General features: G+C 36.4%; 1 protein-coding gene across 1 annotated transcript in view; it reads left to right on the forward strand.

The window, feature by feature from the left end:
• The window catches only part of ABCB5 (ATP binding cassette subfamily B member 5), a 113051-nt gene that overhangs the window by 77174 nt on the left and 10986 nt on the right, over positions 1-24891 (forward strand). Inside the window, 5 exon segments of the mRNA XM_030294967.1 lie at positions 3853-4056; positions 6972-7072; positions 7948-8088; positions 20120-20276; positions 22983-23180. Of these exon segments, the coding sequence (XP_030150827.1) occupies positions 3853-4056; positions 6972-7072; positions 7948-8088; positions 20120-20276; positions 22983-23180 (801 nt within the window).

Here is a 24891-nt window from a genome sequence, read left to right on the forward strand (position 1 = left end):
AGAGCCTACTGAGGTAAGACCTTTCTACATACTCTACCCAATGGCCTATGAGGACATGAGGTTTTCCAGTCTGACTGGTGTGACTGGAAACTATTCCCAGCCCTCACACATGCACTACTTAGCTGAATATTCAAGAAGGACCCTCTGCAGATACCCATATTTCTCTTTCTGTGTACCTCTCTCTTCTCTGATGTTCTATACTGCAAACTCTAGCTTCCTTGAGATTCTCCATGTCCCAGATTCTCAGTTTTATCTACTTAACTTTGGGAGTCTGTTAGGCTCTGTCTTAGTTCACTTACCCTCCACTTTGGCCTGGAAGCTCTTTCAAGGGCCAAACTGGGGCAATCATAGGGTTCACCTTGTTTGTTTCCCATCTCTGCCTTTGTTTCAGATGGGAGGATAAATCTATTTCCTGTTACTCCATGTTAACCAGAAACAGAAATCCTATCATATGGAATTTTATTTCTACAATTGCATACTGAGTTTTCTGTCATTTATTTTCTTATGCTAGCCATCCCTCTTTGTACACTATCATTTTCTTACAAAAGTTGTATTTTCTACATTTAGCAAAATTCCATATAGTAATAATCCATAAATAATTCTTATCTCAAGAATTATTTAATCATGACTTCCTGTTTTTAATTTCCAAGAAAAATTTGTATATTCATGCATGTTGCTAAAGAATCTATGGAAGTTTAACTAAATTTCCTCTGATTCCAGTCCTAAATTCTTTTCAGAGTTACATTATCCTCTAGGTCTTTAAGACTCTGTTCTATTTTCCTTCAGTTCTTGTAATATTTTTCAAGGCCAAATGTCTGTTTTTTCTGTTAATTCTTCCTGGAACAGGAAAACTAATTTCAGATTCTTCTTATTCTACCACCATCCCTAAAAGGCAGCTAGGTGGGAGGAGAGGAACATGTTAAGTGTATTCATTTGCTAGGGCTGCCATAACAAAAGTTACCACAGACTGGGTGGCTTACACAACAGTAATTTATTTCCTCACAGTTCTGATTGGAAGTCCAAGATCAAGGTGTCAGCAGGATTGGTTTCATTTTGAATCCTTTGTGCTTGACTTGTAGATAGCTATCTTCTTACTGTGTCCTCCTATAGTCCTTCCCATATGTGAGTACATATCTGCATTCAAATTTCCTTTTCTTTTTTTAAATTTTTTTTAAATTTTTATTTACTTTTGAGAGAAAGAGAAAGAGGGCGAGATAGAGTGTGAGCAGGAGAGAGGCAGAGAGAGAGGGAGACACAGAATCTGAAGCATATTCCAGGCTCTGATCTGTCAACACAGAGCCCAACATGAGGCTCGAACTCATGAATTGTGAGATCATGACCTGAGCTGAAGTTGGATACTTAACCAACTGCACTACCCAGGTGCCTCAAATTTCCTTTGTTTATAAGGACATAAGTCATACTGGAGTAGGGCTCACACTAGAGACTTTATTTGAACTTAACTTACTTTACCTCTTTAAAGACCTCATTTCCAGGGCACCTGGGTAGCTCAGTCAGTTAAGCATCTGACTTCTGCTCAGGTCATGATCTCACCAGTTTGTCTGATGCAGGGTTTGAGACTGCACTGGGCTCTGTGCTGACACCACAAAGCCTGAAGCCTGATTCGCATTCTCGCATTCTCTCTCTCTCTCTCTCTCTCTCTCTCTCTCTCTGCATCTCCCCCTACTTGTGAGCGCTCTCTCTCTCTCTTTCTCTCTCAAAAATAAATAAATAAACGAAAAATAAAGATCTCAAATACAAATATAGCCACATTCTGAGAAACTTGGAGTCAGGACCTCAAAATGTAAATTTGGGATGGGGGAAACACAATCCATCCCATAATATACAACATCTCAACATCTTTTATCTCCGGCATCATCCTTCAACTGTCAAGAGACAGAGTGTAAATCAGTATTAAGTAGCAAATGACATTCATATTTCAGCCTCATAGGTCTTAGAGTTAATGTATAACATGCTAAGACACTTAAAATACTTTATGTGTTGTCTTAGTTTTCATTATTTAATGGTTTGTTTGATGTTTGCAATTGTTACTTGTTTTTACATTTTTGGAGTTTTCTTTAATAGTTTATCAAGAAAAGGGGAAATAGCAGATTACCAAATACAGTCTTGAAGCTGAAGCCAGAAAAATTTTTTTTAGGAATAAGACAGAGCCTTTAGGGAGGTAGAGCTTTTTATTGTTGTTATTTGTAATGATGATACTAATTTGGGGGCACTTTAGTAAAAACTGATATAATCTTCTAGAGAAGAAATTTGACAATATCTATCAAGAATGTAAGAATGTATACCCTTTAACATATACCTCTAGTCTAAGTTTTCAACATTAGGAAATAAAAAATGAGCATAAAAATTATGCACAAAGGTGCTCATTACGTCTCTATTTTAGTAAAGTTGGAAGCAATCTAAATATTTTTTGAAGACTATTCAGTGACCCAGGAAAAAGCTTACAGTATAATGTAAAGGGATAAAAGCAGGATACAAAGCTACATATACACAATAATCCAATCTGAATATGTTTGTGTATTTGTTTGAAAGGATGTAAATTTTAACATAATCCAAACCTTTTCCAATGGTCATATTTTCATGATCATAACAAAATAAATCTTTTAAAATATGAATTGATATCTTTGTTGATTATACCTGTTTTTCTAGGTAAATGGGGTTCTCATTTTTTCATCCTAGCACTAAAGGAATTTAACATTTCAGTTTATTACTTATCATGTGTCCCACTGAAAGTTGATTCATAAGACATTTAGTTCTTGTAAAATAGTTATAAAGATATTTCTACTTATTTTGAGATTTTCTTTTAGAATTTCTTTAAGTTACCTTTTACCATGATGTTTCCAACTCCTTTTCTATCTTGATAATGCTGCTTTAGACTTTTTCTCAATGAAATCAAATTATAAAATGCTCAAAATGGAATACGAGATACAATATCCAAAGCATACCTCTTAATATATAGTATCAATCATTCAATTCAGCACTACTGTGGTATAGTGACCAAGAGTGCCAGCTCCTCCATCATTGTAGGAGAAAGGGGAATGTTGGGTTTTGGAGTCCACATATGGTGAGTTACGCTTCCTTGTGTGGTGGCAGCCTGGTGTGGGAAAGCCACGCCAGACCAGAATGAGAAGGGTATCCCTACAGGAGATAAATAGGGGCCATGATGTCAGATTGGTTATCTACAGAGAGCTTGATCACATAAATCTATTAAAGATGGGAGCCAGGTTTATCACTGTTGCAGATGGGGGTAACAAATATAAGAAGGCACAAAACTGAAAATAACTCTGTGGTGTTGGATTGGTATTGGAGATATTGATGTGAATTCATGGACTTCAAGATACGTATACAGAAAAATACAGATTTCAGTTTGTGCATACATCTGTACACACACACACACACACACACACACACACACACCCCAGTTCTGTCCACTGATATTCCATTAATAATTAGCACAACTAACACCATATATTTACTTCTAAATAACTTTGTCCACCGAAAGAAACTAGGACATCTTGAAGAAATGTTAGATTCCAGGGATAGAGTCTGGAGAACCTTTTTGTGTCAGAAAGTAAGGACATATTCAGAGAATGACAGGGACATGTCAAAGGACAATGATATCCAACATAAAGTAAACAAAGCATAATCATTCCTTAGTAGAGGACAGTTTTTAAAGTATGGGTATTATTTAATCTCTAAGTACAAGCTCAAAATAAAAATGTAAGTATAAATCCTAAAAAAGAAAGCCTGTCTTGTTTTGTAAGAAACTATAACAGAAATTCTTGTAAATATAAAATTAATTGACTTTTTCCCCCCAAATCTGTCTGATTATAGGTAACGGGTTCAAGGATTGGTGTCTTAACACAAAATGCAACTAACATGGGACTGTCAGTTATCATTTCCTTCATATATGGATGGGAGATGACACTCTTGATTCTGAGTATTGCTCCAATACTTGCTCTGACAGGAATGATTGAAGCCACAGCTATGACTGGATTTGCCAATAAGGATAAGCAAGAATTTAAGCGTGCTGGGAAGGTAAAATAAAGACTTGTTACCATCATAACATTTTAAGAGGAAAACAATGAGAGTTCCCATTTTTACAGTATGTTAACTTTCTTTCTTAGGAATCTGTAAAGTACATTCATTGAAATGCATACAGACTAGTTTAGGATGGGGTGTAGACATGCTATAGTAGTAGGATTCATGATTTAGAACATAGTCCCTAGAGTCAAATTGGCTGAATTAGAATTCAGATTCTATCACTAACAAATGTATCATATGAGCAAGTTATGTCAACCTTTCTGAACTTCAATTTCTTTCTCTGTAAAGTGGTAATAATAATAATACCATTTCAGATTTTTGTAAGCAGTACATATAACATTTAGCATTATTCTATGTAAGACATTTTAGGATAGTGTCTGGAAGACAGTAAGCACTCAGTGGTGCCAGCCATATTACCATGGGGGAATTTGCTAACATCATGATTCCCCATTCTCTGATTGTTGGGTAATTAAATTTTCTTAAATGATTTTAGTTATTTTATTTTTCAAAATGAGGAGGAAATATAACAGTTACTGAAAATAAGGCAATTTGCTACTATTGATAGTGCCTAAAATAAGGCTTTAGAAACAAGGACCATCTTTATACCGATTAAAATGAACAATAATTTAAATACTGGGAAAATGCTTCGTCATATTTAAGCTTCTCAGGATCAATCATTACTTATAAAAATAAATCATTCTATTGGAGATTTAGGGAAACATTAGTATTATAATATCATAACATGTAAGAATTAAAAGAAATATCATTTAATCTAACCACTTACCTAAAGAAGGAATCCCTTGTCTGTCTTTTACCTGTCCTTTCCTTCCAGTGGTAGGCAGTGCATTACTTTCTCAAGCTGCCTACCTTTGAATAGCCTTTGGCTCGTAGGCAGTTTGGGGTTGTTTTGGGGGTTTTTTTGGAGGAGGTTGTTTGTTTACTTATTTGTTTTTGGTGGCCTTCTACATTGCTTGGCTTTCATCTCAGTAGAGGTCCAAAGCCTGTTTCTTGTGGCAGCTTTTAGGAAGCCACATCGTTAAATGCCAAGTCTCCTCTTAGTCACCCATCCCCAGGTCTTTAAGCTATTCCTCTCATGATATAGTTTCAAAGACCTTTATCACTTGGGTGAACATCCTCTGATTATAGAAATGATTTTAATACCAGTTATGGTCTATATCACAGTGACTATCACCATTGGCACACTATAAATAACATGAATATTCACAAATAGGGATGCCAAGCACATGACTCATCAAAATTCGGCTTGTGTGACCCTTGGACCTTTCTACCTTTCTTGACTTAGATGAGGACACTTGGAATCTCTGGGCAGTAGAGACTGAATTATTTAGCATACATTTGCCTCAGAGACAGTGAAAAGTTGTTTGGCCCTCCCTGTGGTGAAAATTATCACAAATTCCAAAATTAATGGGGCCCTAATTGATTGTATTTTACTCATCCTAATTTTTATGTCATGAGCTTTAATTGTATATGTATCCTTAATTTTTCCTTTTCATATTATTAAAATAACTTCAGACTATACAATCAGTAACTCTAATCAAACAAACAGTCTGTGTCTTCCTCAGTAGCTTTTAATCTATTTACCAAATACCAAATAAAGCACATTGGTCCTTCTTCAGTTGCATATGTAGATTTGGACAAATCATCAAATGTTTTACTTTTCAGACTTAAAGATCTTTTTGTTCATTTTTTTCCTCAAGGTTTAGCACTTTCACCTATTTTTCTTGCGTACTACATAGTATTTTACAAATGGAGGTTTCTTTGAGTTTACTTTGAAATTAATGAGAATTTAGAACAACTCAAAGTCAAAATTGAGAGCAGAATCTGGATGTCCTGCCCACCTCCAGAAATCTGATTCTGTCCTGTAACCCAAGCCATTCTTTAAATAACACTGGGCGTCCATCCAGGTCTTCCTCTGTCCCTCAATCCACTCTGCCATTCTAGAAACAATGTGAAAGCAGGAAGTTTCTCTTTCAAGTCAACGTGTGTTCTCATGTCCAACAAGCTATTCTAAGCCAAAAGTCTCTTCCATTTTGGATCCCATGTGATTAAAAGAAGGAATCTTCTTTTCAAAAATTATATAAATATGGAAAATCATTAATTATATATGAATTAAATATCTTTTAAGTTCACAAACATCAAAATGAGAAATGGCTGTATCTTATGCAGCATTTAATAGTCATACCCATATTACTTTACTGCAGTGTTTCTGAGTTTTTTGGGGGGTTGCTATTCGCATATCTGTGCTAGAGTCAGACAATTTCTCAAATAATTACAAGTAAGTAATTATCTGATTCTTTTTACTGTCTTCTTGAATTATCTCATAATTCCTTTGCACAATTGCAAATGACATAATGCTAATGTTTGATCTCTCTGACTATGGAACCAGTTTTAAAAAATTGTTTTTAACATTTATTATTTCTGAGAGAGAGACAGAGACACAGAGACAGAGTGTGAGCAGGGGAGGGGCAAAGAGAGAAGGAGACACAGGCTCCAGGTTCTGAGCTATCAGCACAGAGCTCGATGCATGGCCCAAACCCGCGAACTTCGAGATCATGACCTGAGCCAAAGTCGGATGCTTAACCGACTAGGCCACACAGGCACCCCTGGAACCAGTTTAAATAGAAATTCAGTGAAGACCTGAAGGGGACTGAATTTAGATCTGCCAACTAAATCTTTTTAAAAATTGTCCTTGAGCCTATTATCCTAAAATGTTATTTTCCTGTATTGTTTTTGGGAAAGAAAAAAAGAAGCTAAGAAAACTTGTCAGGAAAACTTATTGACTTAATGCTTTATTTAATATGCCCCCAGTATAAGTGACTGGAATTCACAGACAGAGAAGTTAACCATTACTAATCTTATTTCTCTATCTTATTGTCCTATTTTATAAGGTAGCAACTGAAGCTGTGGGAAATATTCGGACTATAGTGTCATTAACAAGAGAAAAAGCCTTTGAGCAAACATACGAGGAGATGCTTCAGACACAGCACAGGTGATTGTAGATTCATACTGAGTCCATTCACTAACTATAGTTGTCCCTGTGAAGGCAGCCTTCCTGGATGACTGCAGTGGTTTGCCTGCCAATTCATTTGCTCTGGAATCTTTCCTAATAATGGCATATCAGAATTTCTCATATGACTGCATCAAGAGGAGAACTGAGAACAAGCACAAGTAGAAAATTTTAGGTCCTCCCACATTGCTATGAACTATGCACATTTTTATTATTTTCCTGAAACAAAATTGAGGAAATAACATATTCAAGAAAGAAAATAAGATTGCTCAGCACTTTATACTGAATCTCTAAAATAGTTCATATTTGAAAATGAATGTATACATAACAAATGTGATCACTCCTTTTAATTTTAAACTAGTCCTCCTTATCACATTTACTTAATGATACTATTTGTATTACTTTATCAGAGAGATAGCTTTGTACTATTTTATTTTACACTCATGCTTGTGATTGATACCACCTTTTAATTTCCACTATTTGTTGTGCTAGTGAAAGATTACAATAGAAAATATTTCTAAATGCTTCAAAACCAAATCTCTTCAAGTCTCATTAGCTGTTCATTCACAGACTTGTCCTCTCATTTGAAAGTATAGAGAGGCAACTGTTACAATGAGCTATAGAGTGTATAGCTATAGAGAGAATCATTATGTTTTCTGTTTTCTCTATAATAATTATTATTTTAAAAAACTCACTTTCTCTCTCATTCTTAGAAAAATGTATAACATGGCTTAATGATATATAACATGGCCTTAAATGATAATATGGCTAATCTTCTGTATTCATTACTCTACATTTATTTAAATTACCTTGCTATACCTCATGTCCCATTATTTAGTAAATTTTATGCTTTTCAGAAATACTTTGAAGAAAGCACAGATCGTTGGAAGCTGTTATGCATTCAGCCATGCTTTTGTATATTTTGCCTATGCAGTGGGGTTTCGATTTGGAGTCTATTTAATTCAAGCTGGACGAATGACCCCAGAGGGCATGTTCATGTAAGTTGTGCAAATATTTAAGCCCTGTAAATGGGTTATGTACTTAAATTAGCCAGAAAGATGCCTAGTTTATAGTACATTCTCATCTAAATCACATGGTGGGAAAGACATGCTGGGAAAATTTTTAAATGTTTTTTGTTACTTAATATCTCTAAGTGCAGTCTACCTGGTAAAATACTGATACTGATATAGTACAGGCAGTCTAAGTTAAACACCCAAATAAATTTCCCCCTACTTCAGTTTACTGAATGTGGGAATGTAGGGGTAAAATATGCCTTCTTGTCATCCATTCCTTTGAGAATTTGTAAGCCTTCATGGAACTCCCAGGATGGAGATGGCATTATCAAATATGATGTAAAGGTTGAGTTCTTTGCTAAGCAAATTGCTCCAGAAGAAATACACATAAATATTTCCCTTTAGAAAAATCACATTTGGAATTAATCATGGCATCCCATTGAGGCTGCCTCTTCCCAAAGCACTTGTTGGAGCTTCCATTTTGGAATTCTGTTCACACAGTTATGAGTTGCATTACTTTCTAGGAACACCTAACTTCAACCTCTGAAATCAGAAAAATTAATTTTGAATGTTAATTCTGAACTTCTTAAGACTCTGTAAAATAACAGAACATTGCTAAGTTGTATCATAAATGCCACTGCTAGGGGCACCTGGGTGCCTCAGTCAATTGAGTGTCAACTCTGATTTCGGCGCAGGTCATGATCCCAAGGTCATGGGATCAAGTCCTGCATCGGGCTCCATGCTGAGCATGGGGCCTGCTGAAGATTCTCTCTCTCTCTCTCTCTCTCTCTCTCTCTCTCTCTCTCTCTCTCTCTTTCTCTCTCTCTCTTCCTCTGCCCCTCTCCCCTGCTTCCATACTCTCTCTCTCTCTCTGTCTCTCTAAAAAGAAAAAATAAAATAAAATTTTAAAAAGCAGCCAGAGTGAAAAAGCTTCCCTGAATACAGACTATTCAGTAGTGATCCAGGAAGGATAAAACCTCAGAAGAGAGCTAAAATATAGCTGTAGTAATAACTACTCTAGATCGACCTTAGCAAAGCTTAAAAACCTACCACTGATAAAGCTGCTCCACAATAAACCTAATGGCTGCCAAAACAAATTCAGTGTTCCTTAAAGAGGGACAGCAGTATGCAGACACTTACCAATATAATATTTATAACATCCACTATGCAACACAAATTACTATAGACATTCACAGCAAAGGGAAAATGTGATCCATAAATAGAAAAAAAACAGTTATAAAAATAGATCTATTAATGACAGAGATGATGAAATTAGGGGGCAAGCACATTAAATAAGTTACTATAAAAATGTTCAAGGATATAAAGGAAAACATAAATATAGTAAGAAAAAAATGGAGAAAAAAAGGAACTACAAAGAAAGGAAAAATAAATGTCACTGCTAAATATTTAGAGCTAGAGAAATCTATACAATATTTGACTCCAAATGTAATGTTATGTTTTTTTACAAGCCTCCCAAAATATACACATCAAAGCAAGGATCAGCCTCTTCAGAACACTGACTTGGGAGATGACACCTGTACAAAACATGCTGCCATTTGGCAAAATATGTTGGGAACTCCTCTTTGGGGTTCACCTCCCAAGACTCAGGCACATTCTTTTGAATTCCTCAGTGATGGCACATATTTGTATTTTGAGAATATATATTCAATATGAGGAGATGGCAAAAAATCATTTGAAGCCAAATAATTTCAGAATAAGTTGCAATATTTCGTTTCCATTCATATGATTATGTATGTATTTATCAAATATTAACTGAGTTCCCAGGAAGCTTTTTTGCTTGGGACTCAGAAGAAAATAGTCCACAATTCATCAACCCAGTATTCCTGAATCTTACCTGACTATAAGTCCACTTAGCAGTTTCCTGGAAGCAGATCTCCTGGTAAAATGGAATATCTGTATTTAAAATTTCAATAGAAAGTGTATGCTCCTTGTTCTGTGTTTTCCTACACTTTAAAACAGTGTACAGTATTGCCTGTATAAACATATAAACCACAGTATAACATTTAGTATTGGGCTTCATTCTGATTACACAGACTAATTTACTTAGATTAACAAGAAACTAAATGTAGAATCACTTACAGTAATTTATTCAGCTTGCCAGCCTGTTAAATTAGCATTTTTCCCTTGGTTCTAATGTGATACAAGCAATCACAAGCTTAAAAGTTGGTTGTATTCCAGAAGTTTGTTTGCAAGCCAAGTGTTTGAACATATTTTCTTCGTTTTGCTCTGAACTTTCTGCAGCCATCTTTAAATTCACAGGGTCTCATTTCTTCAGGGTTACTGGTCCTTAGTATTAGCAGAGACAAGCCAGTTAAGTATATCCATACTAATGTAGGATGTCTGATGGTTTTACCAATTCTCACAGAAGAAATTTAATATTTGAAAAACATTGTAACCCTAATTAATTTCCAGTGGGTTTACCTGAAGGTAGTATAACAAAGCAGTCAAAGGAGAACTACCTCATCTTTCCATCACCAAACTCACCACTACCATGTGGTCCACCATGCCAGCCATCTCCATGGAAGAAATAACTGTCTCTGCTTATGATGAGTTTCTGCAATCATCTTTTCACACTAGTTTTTCTGTCACTACTATTTTTTGTTTTTGCTTTATAATCATCTGTCTTGAGAAAAAGAAATCTCTCTCATGACCCTAAGTTCCCTTCTACCTACTTCTAGTGACTCTCTGGTCTCCTTTGCAGCAAAACAAATTCCAAAGAGTTGCCTATTTTTGTTCTCTACACCTTCTCATCTCCAATATCTTTTAAATTCATTCCAGTCAAGCCTTGGTTCCCACCATGCCACTAGAAAGATTTATCAAAGTTACCACTGACCCCCATCTCACCCACCCAGACAGTCATCCAGTGGTCATTCTCCCATCTACCTAATTTGACCCCCTCAGCAGCATTTGACACTCTCCTTCCTGAAACATTTTCTTCCCTAGGCTTTTCTCCTTTTTCACTGACCCTTTCTCCTCTGCTCCTTGATTGGCTCCTATTTTTCTGCCAGGCCTCCACATGTTGGCGGGCTTTAGAGCTCTCAGCATTTTTCATCTACACACTCTCATTACTGATTTCATCCAGTCTGGTAGTATTACTTGTATCCTGAGGACTCCCTTCTGTTTATTTCCAGCTCCCTGAACACCACATGCTTATCCAGCTATCTGTTGGACATCCCACTTAGATGTCTAATAATATCTTATTATGTCTAAAACAGAACTCTAGGTTTTTTCTTCTCAAGGGTTCTCTTCCCCAAGATTTCCCTATGTTAAGTAAATAGCACCACCATTGCATTTGCTGAGCCCAAATATTGGGGTCATACTTGTTGCTTCTCTCGCTTTTACCTACCACATATGGCAGCAAGTCCTGAGAGCTCTAACTACAAAATACTCCTCACCATCTCTGCCCATGTCACCCTCATCCTTACCTCCTAACCTTGTGACTGGCTCACTCCAACAACCTGCTCACTAATGTCCCTGTGTTTATTCTTGCTTCCCTGTAATCCATTATTGGCACAGTAGCTAGGCTTATCTTTTAAAACACAAATCTAATTCCATCAATTTATTGAAATATTGTAATGACTTCCCATTGAAATTTAAATAAGGCCAAATTCCTTACTTTAACCTGAAAACCCTACAGATCAGGCCTCTGCCTTCTTGTCTAACCTCAATCACCATTTTTTGTGAACTGTCAGCCCCATACTTGCCTTTTTTTTTTTCATGAAAATTCAAAAGTATTCTGGTTTAATTTTAAATTCAAATAACTGAACACTAACTATATCACACATCCACAACCATAAATACAGTTAGAAGATGTCCCTGCATTAATTTGCCGAAGTTTTTTTTTTTAATGTCTTTTTCTCTTTTCAAATTTTTATTTAAATTCTAATTAGTTAACATACAGTGCAATATTGGCTTCAGGAGTAGAATTCAGTGATTCATCACTTACATACAACACCCAGCCTTATCATAACAAGTGACCTCCTTTGGGGCACCTGGGTAGCTCAGTCGGTTAAGCGTCCGACTTCAGCTCAGGTCATGATCTCGCAGTCCGTGAGTTCGAGCCACACATTGGGATCTGTGCTGACGGCTTGGAGTCTGGAGCCTATTTCAGATTCTGTGTCTCCCTCTGTCTGTGACCCTCCCCCATTCATGCTCTGTCTCTGTCTCAAAAATAAATAAACGTTAAAAAAAAAAAAAAACACAAGTGCCCTCCATCCATCTAGCCCATTATCCATCTAGCCCATCCCCCACCTCCCTACTGCGATCAACCCTCAGTTTGTTCTTTAAGAATTCTTAAGAATCTTTAAGATTCTCTTGTGGTTTCTTTCCCTCTCTCTTTTTTCTTTTTTCTCCCCTCCCCCATATGTTCATCTGTTTTGTTTCTCAAATTCCACATATGAATGAAATCATATGGTATTTGTCTTTCTCTGATTGACTTATTTTGCTCAGCATAATATACTCCAGCTCCATCCACATCGTTGCAAATGGCACACACTTGCCATTTCTGCCCCTAGAACTCCCATCTCAGTGTCTGTACTTGGTTTTCCCTCTTCCTGCAATGTTCATTCCCCAGGTCTTTGCCAGGCTGCCTCTTTGTCACCACCCTGCCCTCTGCTGGTAAGTCCACTCCCTGGAGAGACTTTTGTTAACTAGTCTCTTTACCCATCCGCCTTATCACTCTATATCCCATTACCATGTTTTATTTAGTGATAGCACTTATCACTACATGAATTGATCTTTTCTGTTGCTGTATTGAGTGCACCGACTGTAAGCTCTGTGGGGGCAGGGCTTAGCCTGTTTTGGTCATTAATATTTCCCGAGAGCCAAAAACAAGAGCTTGGCATGTCGTAGGCATGCAGTAAATATTTATTGAATAAATAAATGAATCAAAAATAAAGAGGGGGTGCCTGGGTGGCTCAGTCAGTTAAGGGTCCAACTTCAGCTCAGGTCATGATCTCGTGGTTCATGGGTTCAAGCCCTGCTTTGGGCTCCGTGCTGACAGCTCAGAGCCTGGAGCCTGCTTCAGATTCTGTGTCTCCTTTATGCTCTGCCCCTCCCCCACTCATGCTCTGTCTCTCCCTCTCTCAAAAATAAATAAACATTAAAAAAAATAAAAATAAAAAAATAAAGAGGAAAATTTGGATTGGTGCATAATTAGGCAGTCCAGGTTTTCCTGGAAATGTGCTTCCAGAGTCAATACATTACTCCTGTTTTTCACGGATTTTTCTATTTTTCTTCCCTTCTACATTGATATATCTAATACCAGCTGCTTTGGCAGAAGGACTGGGTCTAAGTCAAGGACAACCATTTATATAAAAATAGGATGGTTGTAACTGGGAGTCCACTTCTTTACTGAGATTTGTTTAGGTTAAAAATAAGCAAAGAATTTTCTTAGCTGAAGAATGATGCAGCCTCAAAATCATGTTAAATATAGTCATGCCTGCAATTGACATCATTCTGTTTCATACAATAATCACTATAACAGCAAATCTTGACTGAGTCCTTACTCAATATTAGTGATTTGTCATATATTAACTGCTTAATCCTCTCAACTACTATGTGCAGTATGATTCCCAGTTTACAGATGGGGAACATTAAGCCTCAAGACAACAGTTAGCTAACATGCCCAAAATCACAATTCAAGATGCCACAGGCTTTACTTAGCAGACATTTTTTATTGTTATTGTCATTATGATCATTATTATTACTAATTCTGTAGGAAACGTTCATAGAATCTCCTATAAACTTTTCTTTTTATTCTTTTTTAGTTTCCCAACATGTGAATACCCAGAGCTGGGCTGTTTCTTAACGTAAATGGAACAAGTAACTTGCTTAATGTTATTTTATGACTCTGAAATAGAGGGAATCAAAAGGCTCCAATACAAAAACTCCTCCTACTACTAACCTATCACACTTCCTGAATCTCTTTTCATTAAATTCATTAAAAACGGTCATTTCTGGAACCATGGAGACATTTTTAGCTGTCAGACTTACGTTGGACTATTAATATAAGGGCAGTGGTTAATGAACAGTATCACATTGGTATTCCTCTCTTCCTGAGGAAAGGAAGAAATAGGGAGCTATCTGAGCTAGGGTCACTGGTATCATTTTTCATTTCAGTTTCATTCAACCAGACTACAGGCAAAGTAGGGATACCCATACTTTTATAGTATGGACAAAGGAGAGTATCTGGGAAATATGGATACCGGTCTATGCAAAATGTGAATGGATGAGATTTGCCATCAACACCAAAGTCTCCAGCCTTCTTAAAGACCCATTGTGGCCCCCAACTACCATGAATATGTTACAAGTGTCCTTTAGACACACTGAATTATACCTGGCCTAGTAGACTCTATGCCTTTCAGAATCTAGGGTGACAGACAGCTTTCTATCTAATCAACTAACTGAATGGAAGAAGTTTACAAAGAAAACTTCCTCCCCCTAGAACCTCCTTAAGTGAAAAGAACTTTGTGTGTTCTGTAATCAGTGGTTTCCTAGCTCACCAGTCAAGAAGCTGGTTAAAAATGCAGATACCCGCATCTCCCCTCACAAACTTAACCCAGAGATTTGTAGATTTGATATAGGGCCAGGAAACTACATTTTAGGAAACATCCCAGATTATTCTGAGGCACAGAATTTGAGGACCACACTTTAAGAAATACGAGCATAGGGACTAAATCCCAGGCTGCTCTCCTTACCTGCTTAAAACCATGGGGTTTTCTATTGGCCACTACCAGAAACTTTTCTAGAATTGTATAAAAATTAGTGAAGTCATATTTTAGTTTATTGTTTAAAAAATAAAGATATGTTATTCAGCCAATAAATGTGAATGTATCTTCATGATTTATAGCTACAGGAATGGGTGAGCTGTCTCTGTCAGAAATGACAGTGTGCCCTTTAAAGGAAAATGCATAATTGTTAACAGCAAAATCCTTTTGATGTGCTCATAATATTAGTTTATCAGCAAGGCTACTATAAGCGTTAGCTTTTTCCTCTTAAAAGAAGGCAACATACAATTCTTATGGTAGAAGCTGTCTTCCTCCATCTCGGTTACTGTAAACGTTTCTCTGAGATAAGCATTTTAAAAAGGTGAGAGCATTTTCATTCTGCTGCCCTGTAGCACTGTGTAGGCATTTGGAAAATCTCTTGTTTAGGTTTTCACACACATATGTGTAGTAAAATTCTCCCCTTCTGCCTGTTAACCATGGCAACACTTTCAATTTACTTCACTATAAATGTGCACATTTTGAGAAATACAAAATAAGTTTATTTTCTCCTGTCTGACTTTCCATTAGCACCTTTAGGTTTGTTTCTAGCTGACTTGCCCTTTGCAATATAGCTCAGAAACTTTTAGTGTCCAGCAGAGGGTTTCTGTAACTTTCCATACCTCCACTTCTGAACTTCCCTCTATCTCTGTTTCCTCCTTCTTTGCTCTGCATATTAGCAGGAAGCAGATGGGCATGGTAACTTTAAGTACAGTGATAATAAAAACCACAGCTTTGAAAACTTGCTGAGAAGCAGAGCCAGGTATTTTTTGTGTTGTGGCCTAATCCTCCAAAAGTCCAAATAAAATTTTTGACAAGTAATCCTTTGAACTTTGAATATTAAATGTGACTATTGGCCAAAAGAGCAACATAGATGGGTTTTCAATGAATATTAGTAGTTAGTTGATATCTTGAAATACTAAGGGATAGAAGGAAGCAAGCCAGGCCTCCACCACCATCTTTACTCAGGTAGACCAAGCAGCCATGGAAGAACTGTGTGTGTCATCATTATAATTGGGTAGGAGAGCAGCCTTAATTAGCCAAAACAAGGAAAACAGGAAAGTCTTCTCTCAGTGTTATTGCCATGGCAGCCACCCAACTTGTACCAGGCTCCTCCCCAGGGATTATCCAGAAGAGAAGACAAGATAAGGAGAGTAGATAGAGGGATCAACCACTGAAGGTATCTAAAGGAGACAAATCAAGGCAGGTTTGATATCTAGGACCCTCTGAAGATTCTGAAATGGGATACAAGTGGTAACGAGCCCCAATATGCAGGGAGAGACAGTTCGGGCCAGCTTTCCACTGGAACGAACACCAGGTAAGGGAAAGTACAGTGAATAAGGAGATTCCAGTCCCAGCCCTACAGTTTTATAACTAAGTGATCCTGGACAAATTGTTTAATTTCTCTGAGCAAGAGTCTCCTCATTTGTTAAGAAGTGATAAGAGTCCCTGCCCTATTTATCTCCTAGGTGATGAAGTGGTAACAAGTATATGAAAACATTTTCTAAAACCCAGAGTGCCAAATGAATATAAGTTGTGTATTTTTCTGTCTCCCATGTGTTGAAGAAGGGATTTAGGGTCAGAAGAAAAGGATCTTTGGAGTGTTATATGGATGTTAGGGGAAAAGAGTTATGAGTATGGGTATAATGATAATGGCCACATCTGTGAGGAAAAATACTCTGCTTTCCAGTAAAAAAGAAGAAACTTACTGAGCGAGGACTTTAGAAGTTGTGCTGGTGTGCTAATGTATCTCTATAGAAGTGTGAGAGCTGATTTTCAACAGAAAGTGTCCCATTAACTTTCAATTCTATGAGAGGAATAATAATAATTTAAACATTTGTTGAGCACTTCACTAAGCATCTTATATTATTAATGTATTTAATTCTCACAACAATGCTGTAAGATGTAGCTAGCCCTATTATCTCCTGTTTGCCAATAAGGAAACAGAAGCACAGAGAACATGCCCAAGGTCACAGCTAATAAATAAACAGTAGAGTTTGGATGCAGTCCTGCTGGTCTGACTTCAGAGCCCAGGCTCTGAACCTCCTAGTATACTTCCTATTAGAGTAAGTCACCAAAGGTATACAAACTGGGTATGGAAGCAAGATTAAGGGGAAACAGATTAGAGCTAGTAACTATGCAGGGTATTCCTATTTGGATCAGTTGTGTTAAAATTAGGATTAATCATTTCTATACTTTTTTGTGTTATTCCTAGACAAAGGATCTTTGTAAAATTCCAATTTGATTTCAGCAGCCATGATGGGCAAGGGGATTTCCCCATTGTTTGGACATGCTTAAAAGAATCATTATAGTGAGGATGTAGTGTCAATGGCCCCATGAACCCAGGAGAACCCATAAAACTAAGGAAGCAGAAGCCCAGCCCCTGAAAATCCTTCCCAGACCTCTTCCTGCTCAATATTCTTCTCACTCAACCCTAGCCAACCCAGAGAGTTGCAATAAATTGTACAAAAAGTTGTGCAATAAATACATTTTGAGTAGAGTTGAACTGCAGGTTAGTTCATTCTAGCTAATTGGGCCATAGTCAGCTAAGGCATGTTCTGTGGCAGACCAGCATTGGCCTATCTTTATACAGAACCCACCTGGGGAAAAAATATATAGGAGATGAATGTCCCTGATTCACCCTGATTGATGGTAAGAGTTCCATCACCACAAAATTAGGTTCCTCAGTATAATCCTCATGAACATCAACCCCTATCTGGAGTTATCCTCCCCTCAACACATACACAATTAAGAAAGACAGCATCAGGGCTTTTAGCTGGTACTCTCCCTCCCTCCCTTTTCGACTGAAATTTTCCTTCCTCTACTGTGCATCCCTCAGGTCGTATATCTCTCACAGATAAAAGTTCTGAATGGAATGCCCTTCTCCTCATCTCAGTAAACTTCCATTTTAAGAGGGATGTAACAAAGACATTGCCCTGTTTATATGTATCCCTAATGCTTAAACTGACTTTTTTGGTGGAAATTTTAGGACAGGTAGATATTTTGCCATGTCTGAAATATTTTCTGTATTGTTCTGAGAAGCCTCTATCTCTTTGGGACTAGAATCCAGGTCTCCTGACTCAATCCAATGATCTTTCCATCTCACCTGCTGACTCTTGCATCAGATTAAGACTTAAGTCTGACTCAGTCAGATTTTTCCTTGCATTAAAAAAACAAAAACAAAGTGCAGCTCTCCCTTGAGCCATCCCACTCTCACAGAGCATATTTTCACTTTAATAAATTTTCCTGCTTCTACCACGCATCCACTGTGTCTGGTCCGACCTTGAATTCTTTCTTGCAATGAGACCCAGAGCTTCCAGGAACATCCTTGGAACAGGCTGGATGGAGGCCTCAGGGCCCAGGTCTCCCCACTCCACCCTGTAACACCTTTTTGGTGAGCCAGCCAGGAGGAGGTCAGGGCGTGTTGAGCAACCCTCTTCATTGGAGTCAACTCTCTCCCTGAAGACAATGGAAAATTTCACCTCATCCCCAAAGACACCCCTCAGGGATGTATTTTGAGACAGTGGGATCATCTCCCATTAGAAAGTCTAAATGTGGGGGAGGGGACACCTGGGTGGTTGAGTCAGTTAAATGTCACAATCTTGTTGATTTCAGCTCAGGTCGTGATTTCACAGTTCATAGGAATGGCCTCTGAGTCGGGTCCCACACTGATGGTGCGGAGCCTGCTTAGGATTCTCTCTCTCCCTATTGCTCTCTGCCCCTCCCCCACTCACACACACAGGCATTTTCTCTCTCTCTCTTTCTCTCAAAATTAAAAAAAAAAAAAAGAAACAAAAACTCTGATGGGTTACCTAAACTCAGTAATCACTTCTGATATTTAGTGAGTATTTTGAATGGCATTTTGAGCTTTAAACAATTTCTGTAAACATCAGTACTAAAAATGCCTTGACATCACAGAACAATAAGCATCCAAGTAAACTGGTTGTTTTTATATTTCATACTGTGCTTGACCTTTCAAAGGCAACAAGATTCAGGATCTGAGGTCTAGGTCACTGAAGAAAGTTCATCAACATCCACCAGAGAAATTCACAAGGAGATCAGAACATGTTTACCTTGCTATGATCCAGCATAGCAAATAAGCAAGTGGGCTCCGTGATGTCCTTTTACTTACCAGTGAGGGGAGAGGGGTAGGGGGATGGGCAAAAGAAGTGGAAGGTGATTATGAGATACACCCTTCTAGTTATAATATAAATGAGTCACAGAGATGTAAAGTACAGCATAAGGAATAAAGTCAATAACATAATAACTTTATATGGTGACAGATAACATACTGATCATTTTATAATGTATATAAATGTTGAATCACTATGCTGTACACCTAACTAATGTAACATATAATAATATGTTAACTACCCCTCAATAATAAATAAATAAATAAATAAATAAAGCCACTAGAACTTGTCCAGTCTTAGCTGAATTATACCTTTAGTTCTGCTATGGAGATACATTATTTTTTATTCTAGTAAAATGTTTTCATGGCTAAAATGAACATAGAAAAATATTTAACCATGGCCACATGGTATGCCACATATCTGTGAATATTCTGTATGCTTCCAGACATCATTTTCATACTTGCTATTTTATAATTAAAACAGATCATAATCTGTATAGCATACCTAAAAGATCAAAGCCCTTCATCCAGGTTTGCTAAGGTATATTTTAGTCCTATTTTGTTTTGAGGACCTTAAAAAGTGCAGTCTCCATTCTTTGCTCTCTTTAAACCATGTAGTACTTCAGGCAGATAACCAATCATCTGACATCAATTATCTGTTCTAATTACATTATATGCAAAAAAAGAAAAAAAAGGGAAAAAAACATTCATATCTACTGTGTAAATTCAGATCTCATTACTGCAGACTCATTCTTCCCATTGTCAGTTGAATTCTCTGTCAAATCTCCAAGCAAGTAAGCCTTGTATCAAAGTGGCTAGAAAGTTTTATATTTACTTGTTAGGGCCTTTGATCTTGGTCTCTAATTGGAAGAGAAATTTTTAAGATTACCTGAGCTCCAAAGGTTATTTTGATGTACAACGCTACAGATGATCACTGTCTGGTAGAAAATTATAAAAGACATATCATGGTTGGGGCTCTAGCATTAGTGGTATTGTCTGGACCAAAAGGTTATATTCCTGTGCCTGATTTTTCCTTTATTTTTTAGAGTCCTATTGTTTGAAAATGGACCTAAGATTCAAATGTTTTATCTTTTGACAGAGTTTTTACTGCAATTGCATATGGAGCTATGGCCATTGGAGAAACACTTGTTTTGGTACCTGAATATTCAAGAGCCAAATCTGGGGCTGCACATCTGTTTGCTTTGTTGGAAAAGAAACCAACTATAGACAGCTATAGTCAAGAAGGGAAAACACCAGTAAGCACAACTATGATTTTAAATGTCTACATTATTAATTATCTGTATGCATGATCTCTAGAGACTTAAACGAAGGCGTTATGTGATAACTTTTCAAAAGATAGTGCTATAAAGAATTAAAAACTTGTATAAAGTAACTGTTATAGCTACAAAGGGAAAAAGGGGGTTTTGTCTTAAGCAAATTTTTACTTCTGCTACTGAAACCTCTACATATTTTATATTGAAAAATACATACTTCTAGTTTATTTGCTTGATGCCTTGAGAATGTTCTTGAACAAAGAATTAACATATATTTAATTTTATTTAGACAACAGAAGCTTTAGTCTTGGATGAAGATTTGCAGTAGAGTTAATTCGTTTTTTTCTCTGATAATATATACAAAGTGAACAATGCCTCCTGGTTCAGACCCCATATTTTATAGTTTACATCTGCAAACAGAAGAGGGAAATAAAGGAAGTATATTTATTAAATTCATACATACACAGACACACATATTTAGCCACAAACTTTAAAAGACCATGAATATTAAAAGAGAAATAATAGTGAGATTATATAATTTCAAAACAAGCCTCTTAATAGTATCTTATATATTAAATATATATCATATATTTATATAATTCAACTTTAAGATTTTTCTAGACATTTTAATTTTTTTAACATTTATTTTTGAGAGAGAGAGGGAGCGAGCATGAGTAGGGGAGGGGCAGAGAGAGAGGGAGACACAGAATCTGAAGCAGGCTCCAGGCTTTGAGCTGTCAGCACTGAGTCCGACGCGGGGCTTGAACCCACAGTGAGATCCTGACCTGAGCTGAAGTTGGACGCTTAACTGACTGAGCCACCTACGCACCCTCTAGACATTTTAAATTTAAAAGTAAGAATAGCCATTAGGTATATACTTAAAAGAAATTTTTCATTTAAAAATATTTCCCACTCGAATTTTAACAGTCGATTTTACGTATGATAGCTTAAAATAGTACATTAGTACTAAAGCTACATAATTCTTAAAAGGGATGCCAATGCCAGTCATTAGTTAAAGAAATAAAAAGATCTTGAAATTCTCAAAACAGAATGCTCAACGATGCATCACAGTCAAAATAAGATTTCATACTTGTCTTTTGGAAAGTAAAGGTTGTAGAAAACTTCTTTTTAATTTTAGGATTTAGATGGATAATAACATTGTTACTCATTTCTTTCAGAACCTTACAGTAGAGGATTTGAGTATCTCACTGATAAATGTCTTCCTAGAACTACATTACATGGCATGGAATATGGAAACGTTTCTAATAAAGACTGTAAAATTAATTTACTTAATCTTCATTTTATTTAATATACAGATACTTCTAAATTTCACTCACTGTGCTTTTAAAAATTAAAGCCTACTAAAACAAAACTGGCAAATGTCAGAAATTATTGAAGCTGGGAGACAGTTCATTACATTATTCTCTCTACTTTTTCAGTTGTTTGAAATTTTCCATAATAAAGTGTTTAAAATAGTAAGAATAAATTTTAAAATGTATTAAAGTCTAGAAGTGTAGAATATCTCTCTCTATGCCTTTCCCAAAGGCACAGAACATACACAAAATAATACACTCTTCATTATTCTCAATTTCTGGGTTTATTTTGTCAAACATTATTGCATAAATAATATTCATTTTGGGGCAAAACAGAAAGCACTAAATAAGCTAAAAATAAGCTATTACTACTACTGCACTTAACTTTTTGGCATATCTCCTAACAGTTCTTTGACAATAGAATATCATTTTCAAACATTTTTTGATGCCCCTGTCCTCCACCTACCTCTGCCTTCTACCTGTATGCTGCACTCAGAATATGCTGAGCATGACTATTAAACCTATTTAAAATGTAATTGATTGAGGGCAAACATAAAGTTCAAAAAGAACCTAGATTCTATGAACCAAATATATAAAGGAAAAGTTAATCATTTAGTGATAGTTCTGGAAAGTCTTTTATAAACATCCCTGGTATATAGAAGTATTGGTTTACAAATTATCAACCCCTAAAATATCAAAGCATACAGAGAAAAATAAATAAGCTTTTAGGCATCACTGTCAAATAATAACCAGTCAAAAACAAAAACCCAATTCAAAGTATAATGTATATTAACTGTAAAACATGGTCCAACTTACAAAAATAACATTTGTACATATAGTTTATGAGGATGCCAGCTATTATGAATTAAGTGATAAAGGTCTGTAAAACACAAACTAAATTTATATATATATATATACATATATACATATATACATATATATAAATATAAATATATTTATATAAATATAAATATAAACATATAAATATAAATATAAATAATAAACATATATAAATACAAATATATGTATATATATGTATGTATATATGTATATATATTACGTATACATATGTAATTATTTTGTCAAACAGCGAATCTGCAGATTAGACTATGTCTAGGTAGTGAAGCCAGAGGAAACCAGTGCTTTTAGGGAAGCTGGTGAAGCCCGGTAATGAAGACAAGAAGTACAGATATAAAGATCCATACAAAAGTGAAAGAAACAATCATGCAGTCAGTAGCTCTTCAATAGGAATACCATTTAAAATAAAATGATGTGGAAACATGCATAATTTTCAGAAAACACTCGGCCAGTGTGCTATAATGTGTTACAATCTTTTTAAGTCATCATTCTAAACCCTGCTAACTTTCTTTTCCAGGATACATGTGAAGGGAATATAGAGTTTCGAGAGGTCTCTTTTTCCTATCCATGTCGCCAGGATGTTCTCATCCTTTGTGGCTTATCCCTAAGTATTGAGAAAGGAAAGACAGTAGCATTTGTTGGAAGCAGTGGCTGTGGAAAAAGCACTTCTGTCCACCTTCTGCAGAGATTTTATGACCCTATGAAAGGACAAGTGGTAAGACTGATTTTAAATACAGCTTATCTCGTTTTTGGTGGTGCTATTCTTAAACATTCCCTTGGGCTTAATCATCCTTACTGGTTTGAATAGGGCAAACAGGGCAGTAGTTTAAAAAAAAAAAAAAAAATCTCTCCCTTAACTAATCAGACAAGCAAGCCAGTAACAAAAATGATGGATAAGACTTTGAGGGTAAATAGAAAATATAAAGACTCAAAGATTCTTCTGTCGTGATGGTGACAGAAATTTTGATCTTAAACTGAAGATGATACAAATGGAAAGATATTCCACACTCATGGATTGGAAGAACACATATTGTTAAAATGTCTACACTACCCAGAACAATCTGCAAATTTTTTTTCATTTTTTTTAATGTTTATTTTATTTTTTGGGAGACAGTAAGACAGAGCGCAAGCAGGGGAGAGGCAGAGAGAGAAGGAGACACACACAAAATGTGAAGCAGGCTCCAGGCTCCAAGCTGTCAGCACAGAGCCCAACACGGGGCTCAAACCCACAAAGCATGGGACCATGACCTGGGCCAAAGTTGGATGCTTAACCAATTGAGCCACCCAGGAACTCCACAATCTACAGATTTAATGCAGTCCCTATCAAAATACCAACAGCATTTTTCACAGAACTAGAACAAACAATCCTAAAATTTTTATGGAACCACAAAAGACCCTGAATAGCCAAAACAATCTTGAAAAAGAAAAGCAAAGCTGGAGACATCACAATTCCAGACTTCAAGTTATATTACAAAGCTGTAGTAATCAAAACAGTATGGTACTGGCACAAAAACAGACACATTGCCCAATGGAACATAATACAGAGTACAGAAATAAAGCCACACTTATACAGTCAATTTTTGATGAAGGAGGCAAAAATATATAATAGGGGAAAGACAGTCTCTTCAATTACTAGTGCTAGGAAAACTGGACAGTTACATGTAAAAGGATGAAATTGGACTACTTTCTAACATCATACACAAAACAACTTAAAATAGATTAAAGACATACACATGAGACCTGAAACCTAGCAGTCCTAGAAGAGAACACAGGCAGTAATTTCTCTGACATTGGCTATAGCAACATTTTTCTAAGTAGGTCTCCTAAGGTAAAGGAAACAAAAGCAAAAATAAGCTATTGGGACCATATCAAAATAAGCTTTTTCATAGTGAAAGAAAACATCAACAAAACAAAAAAGAAATCTACTAAATGAGAGAAGGTACTTTCAAATGATATATCTGATAAAGGGTTAATATCCAAAATGTAGAAAGAAACTCTACAATTCAACACCAAAAAAAAAAAAAAATCAATTTAAAAATGGGCAGAGGACCTAAAGAGATATTTTCCCAAAGAAGACATACAGATGGCCAGCAGACACATGGACAGATGCTCAGCATCACTAATCATTAGGGAAATGCAAATCAAAACCACAATGAGATATTACCTTATATCTGTCAGAATGACCCGAATCAAAAAGACAAGAATTAGGGGTGCCTGGGTGGCTCAGTCAGCTGAGCGTCCGACTTCAGCTCAGGTCATGATTTCATGGTTCATGAATTCAGGTCCCGTGTTGGGCTCTCTTCTGTCAGTGCAGAGCCCACTTTGGATCCTCTGTCCCTGTCCCCCTCATGCTCTCTCCCGCTCATGCTCTCTCTCTCTCTCTCTCAAAAATAAATAAACATTTAAAAAAAGATAAGAAATAACAA

Source organism: Lynx canadensis, chromosome A2, assembly GCF_007474595.2.
Source record: "Lynx canadensis isolate LIC74 chromosome A2, mLynCan4.pri.v2, whole genome shotgun sequence".
NCBI lineage: Eukaryota > Metazoa > Chordata > Mammalia > Carnivora > Felidae > Lynx > Lynx canadensis.